The sequence below is a fragment of the Arachis duranensis genome, unplaced genomic scaffold (genome assembly GCF_000817695.3).
Source record: "Arachis duranensis cultivar V14167 unplaced genomic scaffold, aradu.V14167.gnm2.J7QH unplaced_Scaffold_232527, whole genome shotgun sequence".
Classification (NCBI taxonomy): Eukaryota; Viridiplantae; Streptophyta; class Magnoliopsida; order Fabales; family Fabaceae; genus Arachis; species Arachis duranensis.
This window is the reverse complement of record NW_026264853.1, coordinates 1,057,724-1,068,199: the sequence shown is the minus strand read 5'-3', so window position 1 is coordinate 1,068,199 and position 10,476 is coordinate 1,057,724. Positions and strand designations below refer to the sequence as shown.

At 30.9% G+C, this 10,476-nt stretch overlaps 1 protein-coding gene across 1 annotated transcript in view; it reads left to right on the top strand.

Moving 5' to 3' along the window:
* The window catches only part of LOC127744242 (fatty acyl-CoA reductase 3-like), a 5,338-nt gene extending 1,741 nt beyond the window's left edge, over positions 1-3,597 (top strand). The window contains exons 6-10 of the mRNA XM_052256520.1: positions 1,398-1,559; positions 1,669-1,750; positions 2,224-2,499; positions 2,608-2,735; positions 3,336-3,597. Of these exons, the coding sequence (XP_052112480.1) occupies positions 1,398-1,559; positions 1,669-1,750; positions 2,224-2,499; positions 2,608-2,735; positions 3,336-3,489 (802 nt within the window). The 3' untranslated portion in view covers positions 3,490-3,597. The remainder of the gene's footprint in view (positions 1-1,397; positions 1,560-1,668; positions 1,751-2,223; positions 2,500-2,607; positions 2,736-3,335) is intronic.
* The last annotated feature ends 6,879 nt before the right edge of the window (positions 3,598-10,476 follow it).

Here is a 10,476-nt window from a genome sequence, read left to right as displayed (position 1 = left end):
AAAATGGAATTCAGGTAACATAATATATTATTAAAAATATTATTTACACATTAAAATTAATTACTAAATATTTGTGTATAAATATATAATTTAATTTATTTTTAATATATATTTTAATAATTAATTTTAATATATTTTTAACATGATTATATATTATTTATTATAGTTGATATCTGTGTATAAATAACAGAAGTAATGTTTTATCATTAAATTCCAAATCTTAAAATATCTAGTATATTTTAATTTTTTTTTCTTCTAGTATAAACACATTTCACGCAAAGAAATTATTAGAGAATAGAGAATAATATGTGAAAATTTAGTGATTGAGATATATGATACTTATATATTTTTTAAAAAAATATTAGATAATCATCAATATTTTCTCTTATATTTAAATCAGTACTGATTAATTCTATATTTTTTCTCATTTAAATATTGACCTTTAATATCCTTTTTTTTTCGTCAAACTCGATTTATTATATCAATATATTAATCATATATCTTATCCAATAACAAGGGAAAAAATGAATCGACTAAGCATACAAAGGGAAAAATTTTTGTAAAAGAGGAGGTTATTTCTTGACATAAACTCGTGATCGGTTCTAGTCATAGAATGAAATTCACGATACTAGATTTTCAAAGGAATTTAGGGCAATTCTACAAAAGGAATTTTAAAATTGGCGTGTTCCGTTTTTTTTTTTCATTATTATTATTATTAAAAATCTTATGTCTACATTATTAAAAAGGTATACCTATCTGTGTATTTAGATCTTTTGTGTATATTTTTTTTATTAAAAATGATCGACAAAAAATAAGATTAAAAAAGATAAAATGTTTTGTCTTTTATACTAATAAATACAAAAGAGATATAAAAGAAGTAGTAAATATTATATTTTAATTTTCTATAAATGCCTACTTCAACATAACGTTTCCATTCATCACGGCTTACAAACACATGCATATATATCTTGATCTGGTTCTTGTGTCATGCAACAAGCTAAGTATATTATGAGGTTCTAATATTAGGTTAGGTAGGGATATTTGTTCAATTTGTCAAAATGTTTGAACTCTCAATTCAATTGGTCAAAGAATTGATCAATTAACAAAATGTTTTGAATATATTTTGCCTCATGCGACAAGCTAAGTACAAGAATGCATTTAATTAAGGCTGGTAGTAGCTCTTCTTGTCGAAAAATCTAGCCATCGAATCAACATAATATATATATATATATATATATACACACTAAATATTAATAAATCATGTTTTCCATTATATCTCTATACACAACTGATCATTTTGTTAACTTTATTGATTGATAATTATATTTTACATAGCAATTACCACAAAATTATGGACTAATAGTTTATGGTTACATTGTACCTTAATTTATTTTCAGAGCAAATATGTATGGTTGGCCAAACACATATGTTTTTACAAAAGCAATGGGTGAAATGCTTATACAAACTTCAAAAGAAAATACACCTGTTGTTATTGTGCGTCCTACCATCATTACTAGCACTTACAGAGAGCCTTTTCCAGGTTGGGTCGAAGGTGTAAGGTACAATTTAAACACCCTTCAATTTTATGCTTACTCTTATGTTAGGTTTAATTTCGTTAAATTATTGTCCATTTTATACACTTTCATATGACTTTTTTACATGGCGCAGAACCATAGACAGTTTGATTGTTGCTTATGGTAAAGGAAAATTATCATGCTTCCTTGCAGATCTTAAGGCAGTTTTTGATGTGGTGAGTAACTTGATCAAACTATTAAATATGAATTTACATGCCATTCTTTAGTAGTCAAAACCAAATATAACACTATCATATATTTGACTTATTACTCATGTACTGTCTTTTAGATTAAGTTTGATCAGATAACAGGATAAAACAAGATATTAAAAATAAAACATAAATAATAAAGACACAAAATTAATATTTTTTTATTTTATTTGATAATAAATTAGAATAAATTAAAAAAATTTAATTTATTTTTTATTCAAAAAATTAAAAAAATAAAAAAATAAAAAAAATAAGCACACGACGCGTCAACGTCGCTGACGCATCCGCGTCATTTTTTATCAGGATAGACGTAAAATACATTAATTTAATATTTCTGTATATAATATTTCTATTCATATATTTTATTTGTCAAACATAATTTTGTATATAAAACTTAACTAGATGTCGTTTGTAATCTTATTAATGAGTTTGATATGCAGATACCGGCTGACATGGTAGTGAATGCAATGATAGTGGCTATGGTGGCACATGGAAATAAAAGTTCTAGTGATGATAACATCATATACCATGTAGGTTCTTCTGTTAGCAACCCTGTGAGATACCAAAATCTTCATGACTATTCCTTCAAATATTTCACTGCAAAACCTTGGATCAATAAAGAGGGAAAGCCTATCAGAGTTGGCAAGATTACCATATTGAGTAGCATGGCAAGCTTCCATAGATACATGTTCATTCGCTACTTGCTTCCGTTAAAGGTTTTGTTATTTACCTTTCATGTAATAATTAAATGGTGCAATTATATTATATTCTGAGCTTAATTAGGGTTTGGAATTGAGTTTTTACATGCATGCATTATTTGGCAGGGACTAAAACTGGTGAATGAAGCATCATGCAAGTATTTCCAAGAAACGTATCATGAACTTTATAGAAAGATCCATGGTGTTATGCGGCTCGTTGATCTTTACAAGCCTTATGTATTTTTTAATGGCGTGTAAGTTCATCGTTACGTTGTATTAATTATGAAAAAGTTTGAGAGTGAATATTGTACCACCAATATGGCACTCAACACGAAAATTAAAAAAAAAACTCCTTGGACAATTATTATAAATATTAAATTATTTTTTAACACATAAATTTTATTAATTTATGTATGCAAATTTTGAAAAAATGTATGTACAAATTGTTGTATTAATTCATGTGTACAAAATTCTGATAAATATAGAAATAAAATATATATTTCTTATGTGTAAAACTTCTGTAAATATGAATGCAAATTATCATTGACCAAGTATTGACAAAAAATAATAATATTTATTAATCATATAACATTATTCTAAAAAAATCTAAAATTTTTAAAAATAAAAATATTTAAAATTTAATTAAAAAATATCCGAAATTCAAACCCAACAAAAATTCATTTTCAGTGAATTTCATATTAGACTTGTTTGATAATATGCTATAGTATTAATTAAAATTAACTGCTATGATATTAGTTCTTTAGGATTATTAATTAATTATTAGCTAATATTTATTATCAATTAATATATGTTTAATTATTAACTAAAAGTAGCTTTGTTTGTTTTGCAAACAGATTTGACAATATGAATACAGAAAAGTTGTTGAGAGCGGCAAGAGAAGGTAGGGCAGAGATGGATTTGTTTTTCTTTGATCCAAAAATTATTGATTGGGAAGAATACTTTATGAATATCCATTTTCCTGGCATTTCCATGTATATCTTCAAGTGATAATAATAATTAAGCATTTGTACTTTATTTGTAATATCACAACTTATTATTATGCGTGCCACTTTGTATTATGATCCTTAAGTTTTATATTGCTTATATATGTGTAGTGTAATGTAATGTGATGGGATGATTATTTATGTGTTATTACAAGTGTTATATATTGAATCTTATAATTGTTGATTTTTATGTGATTGTTCTGATAGAATTAACAGTTTTATATTTTTATTTATGTGATGATTGTTTCTAATACAAACTACAAATTAAATTCACTTTTCATTCTCGGTAATTTTCTTCTCCCTTTTTTTTTTAATTTTTTTTATCAAAAATAAAAAATTTAAATCTGTAATTTTTTAATTGAATATAAAAAAATATGTCATTTAAGCTACAACATATAATATCGTCTTGTCTTTTGTCCCTTCGGGGATATCCGATAAAATCTCCTTCTCCCTTGCTACTATTCTTACATGATGGATAATAAAGTAAAAAAAATATTTTTTTTAATGCAATTAATGCATGAAAACTTAAAAGGGTCAACAATTAATTAATATTTTTTATTTTTATTCAATTATTTTATTTGTAGAACTTTAAAAGGTGTATGTCTTTTAGAATATTTGTTAGCAAAATCTTTTAAACATTTAACTAAGAGATAAAGTAAATTCTTTTAAAATTTTTTGAAATAGTTTAAAAATAATAATATCATATTTCTAACATTGAACTAGTTTTAAGTTTTAACTGGGTCCTAATGTTTCAACTTTCAATTATATCGTTAGGTGCTAGTATCGTTAATTAACGAAGATGCCAACATACTAATTATAGACTAGTATCGTTAGGTGCTTATATATCAGTGACGTGTTAGCATAGGATTGTCGTCACATTACATGCATAAATTGTCAATGTTACGTTTAGATGTATGATTGAGACATATTAAAACATTAGAGAATAAAATTAAAATCAAATGTTGGGAATAATAACAAACATACATACTTATATATAATTCAAAAGATAGTTTTGCAAATAAAAAACTTATTAATAATATTTTAAGACTTACCATTTTTATTAAAACTCATTTAATACAATATCATTATATTAAAAATTAATATGACATTATTTTAAGTAACTATTAGTAAATTATACAAACATAATTTTAAAAATATCTAAGATATTCTTATATAAGAAAGTTGATATGTCTTATATATTTTTATAAAATTTATTAATAAAGATAGATATTCAATTCGATACTTATCAAAATCTCATATTGGTTAGTTTTTAATAATAATAATGTTACTGCATTATATCCCAACAAAAGTAGTACAATTTAAGGATATTATTTTCCTATGTTTTTTATTTAAAAACTTTATAAAATAATAAATATATATTTTTGTTTTAAATATTTAATTTAATTTAATTTTACTTTTAACATTTTATTTCAATTTTATTTCTAATATTTTAATATATTTTAATTATGTACGTAAATGTTAATCACATATAATAATGTAACAATTCTCCGCTATTATGTATCATTATCACGTTAACGGTTAACACAGGTTTAAAATGGTAATAGATACTCTCATATTTTTTTTTTTCCGAACCGGTTGAACCGTGAAGAAATACGGTTTGGACAAAGAGTAAAAGCAAAAATTTAAAAAACTGGAATTGAATCGGTGAATTAGGTAAAAACCGGTCGGTCAAACCGAATCGTGATCCGGCCGATTTTTTGAATGGATAGTGGTGCGAAATTCGAAGTCCACAAACTAACTGGCAAGTGCATCGGGTCGTATCAAGTAGTACCTCAAGTGAATGAGGGTCGATCCCACGAGGATTGATGGATCAAGCAACAAGGGTTGATTAATTTGCTTAGTCAGACAAGCAGAAAATGGTGTTGAGAGTTCAATTGCATTAAACAGTAAATCTAGAGAATTAAGAAAGGAAGGAGTAAATGGGTTGTGAAATATATATAAGAAAACAGTTAAGGTTTCAGAGATGTTTATTTTCCGGATTAACTTTTCTTACCAACTATTTTAATCATGCAAGATTCAATTTATGGCAAACTATATGTGACTAAACCCTAATTCCTTAGACTTTTTTAGTCTCCTCTAACCTTCATCAACCGCCAATTCCTTGGTCACTTGATTTCGATTAGAGGGTTAAGTTCAAAACTAGTTTATGTGTCACAAAAGCCCTAATTATCCAAATATAAGAGGATTATATGTCACGTATCCCGTTAAGTCCAGATAGTTAGAAATTTAGGAGAAATTATTTTCAAGCTGTTGTTCAAATAAATTATTTTTCCAAGGTTTACAAGAACTCAAATAGAATAAGGGTCATACTTCCATTCCACCCAAATTCTTAAGATGAAAAACGAAAAACAAATTCTTGAAATTAAAATCAATACATGAATTAAAATAGAAAAGTAATAGTATCAATCCATACAATAAATAGAGCTTCTAACATTAATAGTGGAGGTTTAGTTGCTCATGCACTACAACAAATCCGGCAGATAACGGCAGAAATTTTGCGGCGCATATCGCGGTGGTTAGAGACGAGGCTGCAATCAGGATTGTATTTAGCGACGGTTTTTCTTGAGCCGCCGCCAAATAACATATTGCGGTGCATATTACGGCGGTTAGCGGCGATGCTTCAATCAGGATTGTATTTAGCGGTGATTTTTCAGCGAACCGCCGCTATCTGTAACGTCGAGTGACTCATCATGTTACATTTTGCAGCGGTTTTTGTTCCAACCGCCACCAAACCCTCACCTCTCTTCTCTCTCAATTCGAGCTCTCTCTCATTTTGGGGAGGAAAATGAGCTCAATGAGCTCAAAACTCATTTAATGAGCTTATATACGTTGGGCCTTGGGCCTGGTCCAACCCGTTAGCATTTTTGGTCCGTTTGGCCCACTTTGGGCCAAAACCTTTAAGATTAGTGCCCGATTTTCAATTCTAAATTATTTTTACCCTTTCAAAACAATAAATCAATTTTCCAAAATCTTATTTTCCAAAATACGTGGTACTGGACAGACTAGAGCCGGTACTGCCAGCTTAAGTGCCTGTACGCATTTTTACAAAAACTTTTCGAAAAAGATACATTTTTCAACTCAGAAAAATTCACTGAAATCAAATTTCACCTTTATATTTTTAAATTAAAAATTCTAAATTTTGAATCTATTTTGAACACTTAAAATTATTATTTTTAGTAAAACGGTTTAGCCGGTCCTTAGATTCTCCCCTCCTAATAAAATTTTCGCCCTCGGAAATTCGAATCGCGTGATATATCCTCCTTCATCTTAGCATGTCGGTGTTCCCTCTCGCCTTCCACTGCGTCACTCTGATTATCATCGTTAAGAATTCGGAATTTATCCTTTAAGCCAAATACCGATTTTGTAATACTTTTCAAGACCTTTAAAAACAAGTTCAATATAAAGCTTTCAAAACTTTCTCAAAAGAGTAAAAAATCATTTATTTGTAAATCAATCACTTTAAAGCAAGATTCTTCTAAATTTATTAAAATTCTTAAATCAGAACCTTTCAAATTGAATCCCTTCTGACAAGTTAAATTACAAGCCAAAATCACAAGTTGATAAAATCATAGAACTCACTTTTATTTTAAACAATATCATTCAAACCAAGAATTTCAACTTTCTTTCAAAACCAAATCATTTAAACCAACAGTTTCAAACCAAATTTTCAAAATCATTATAAACCTTAAAACTCTTTCAACATGGTTTAACACCATACGAGTTAGAAATTGAAAATCATCATTGAAAACCGCAAAAACATCGGTCGGCACCTCCCCTGCTACCAGTGCTGAGCCGCACCCATCCACCGATATGCTGCAAATTCCACGAACTGGTCCTCTTGAACATGTTGAGCTCGAAACGCATAGGCTAGGATAGCCATCCTCACTACCTCTCCGTTAACGTGATCGACCTCATCCGTGAGTTGCCATTCGGGTTTCTTTTCCACATCAAGCAATCAGTATCAAGGTGATCAGTCTCAATATCTCAAGCCCAGTGCTTCAATTATCCCCAAAGGCATTCACAAACAAGTATGCTATGCATATCAAGTGGATAACCTAAATAGCATGAAAGAAAAGTGACCCAGAGTGTGCAACGTAGCACAAACGGTCCATTCCTCAGGCTCACGAGGACGAACCGCTTTGATACCACTAAATGTAACACCCCGATTACCCTAAACCTTACCTCTAGCCATAACGCAAAGGTTAATCAAATGTTACGACAATTCTAAGGCTTATACATATTTATATAGAAGAAAATAATATATTCTAGGAGCCCGATGAAGGATTAAGCTCAAAAATAGAGTTACAAAAGATCGAAACGTTCACACGAAGCTAACGCACAAGACACAAGGTATAGATGCAAGAGAAATAGAACATACATAGATATAATATTATAATAATCATAGGGAACTAGCCACAGCTTGCAGAGTTTAAGCCGACTAGTTACAAATAGAAAAATACAGAGTTTTGGAATTAAAACAGCTTATACAACTTATCTCTCAAGTAAGCCTCTAAGACCGTAAAGTTAAATATACAAAAAGATGTGAGAGTAAATATAACAAAGTATAATAGAAATAAATCAGGAGAAACCATACTCAGCTCTTTCACCATACCCGCAATTTCACCGAGGTGAATTACGACCTACATTTGAAAAATAACAACAAAGTATGGAATGAGAATCGGAGGTTCTCAGTATGGTAACAGTGCCCAATATGTAAGATGTAAGGCTCCGAGATGCCAAAGGCAATCCTAGAACTTGACATCAAACCGATATTCAAGCTTAGAACAAATATAATTAACGTAAACTTTAGACAATAAACATGGTTTTCTAAACTTAGCTTTAACTAATGCTAATCACACCGCTATATCCCATAGCCTTCGCCAACCTAACCTCCATGCGATCCCATCACCACCACCTACCTAACCTCCCCATCACCAGACAAACACAAGATAAATGCAAGCAAGTAAAACACAGATAATATTCATTTACAACAAGTAATTCAAGAAGCAAGTAGGCATGTTATACAATAGGCAAACTCAAGTTCAAAGAAAACAAGTATATAAAAGATGCATATGATGAATGCTTGTCCTATTGGCTTGTGATATAACTTGTCGGTTCGTAAATGCCAACCCGACACATCCTCCCGGATGTAGCCTTTTCTGCCACGCCAGAGATATAGTGCCCTGCACACTCATGCAGCAGCGAATCTGCTACGTCAGAGATATAGTGCCCTACACACTCATGCAGTAGGGAGTCTACTGCACTAGGGATATAGTCCCTGCACACTTCCTGCAACAAAGAAGGAACCAACCACAACAAATCATGCAACAGAACAATCTGCCACACCGGGGATATAAGCCCCGCACACTCTCAACAACAACTAGTCATGCAGCAGAGAAATCTGCTACGCCAGGGATATAGGCCCTGCACACTCTCAACAACATCTACTTATGCAGCAGGAAAATTTGCTACGCCAGGGATATAGGCCCTACACACTCTCAACAACCATTTGTCATGCAGCAGAACAATCTACTACGCCAGAGATATAGACTCCGCACACTCTCATATATTCCAATCATTTCATCAGCATTCCTTTCCAAGTTCTTAACTCATCACAACCATCCTCAATTAATAACTTTCCATTCTGAACTTACTAGTTCGTTAATTTCTCAATTCATTGCCAGAAATCACCAAGTTCACTACTCTTCCTTCTCTCTCGACCAACTCATCCTCAATACACTAGAAATCTAATCCTCCATTTGCTAAGTTTTCAAAGTAAAACCCAAATAAACCTCCTAGGACATTTTCCATATTTTAATATCCAAAATTAAGCCCAAGAGTTTAAAAATGGTGTCACAGAAGTTTGCAAGCTTGATGGGAAGGTGAAATAGTTGAAAACAAAGCGTAAGTTTGAGAAACAGGGCGTGTGCATATGCACAGGGGTGTGCGTGCACACGCCAGGAGAAGTTTCAAAACGTGTGCGTACGCATAAGGGTGTGCGTATGCACAGGTACCAAATTTTATAATTCTGTTCACTCGCACAAGGCGTGCTAGCGCTCCCAACAGAATGACCTTCCCAACTTGTGCGTGCGCACATGTTATAAATCCTCATTGGGTATGTGCGCGCACAAGCTGTGCTAACGCTCTAAACAGATTGCCTGCCTCTGCGTGTGCGTATGCACAGGTCTGTGCGTGCACACAGGTTAAAATTTCACAGGGCTGTGCATGCGCACAAGGCTGTGCGTGCGCACATACCAGAAATCACAAAATTCTGCAACTCTATAGAATTTCAGTTTTTGACACCAAACTTTGAATGATCATAAGTTTCTCTACAAAAATCCAAATTTTACAAATTTTATATCAATTCGAAGAGTTTTCAATAAAATTCAATTCTAAACCAACTTCAACAAATTTTGAAAACCAGGAAAAAATTATGATCATACAAAGTTCACCAAAATTCCCTCTTTACCAAAACTCACAAGAATATCAAATTATCAACTTTCACAACCCAAACCAACTAAAACCACATTAACTCTATCCCATATCAAATCTTTACCATTTGTCATACTCTAATTTACCACTACACCATATGTAACCATCAATTCCGATTAATCAAATATCATTCGACCCTTACCAACCATCATTATCATCAATTTCAATATCATCCTCCAATGTCATGCTATCAACATTAATATAGCCATTTATCAATCATTCCAAAACATCAATAATCATGCATTATCATGCAACACTTTCATCAACATAATCAAAACTCATCAATTCATCATAAATCATCATATCTCATCATTCAACAACTCAACAACCATCAACAACTCTCAACAACTATACTAAATCTCAACACCCATCATCAAATCATATAATCATCATTATTATCATTCGGATTCATCCTACACAACACCACCACTTCATCTATCAATTATCATCAACAACACCAATCATCAATTCCCTCAAC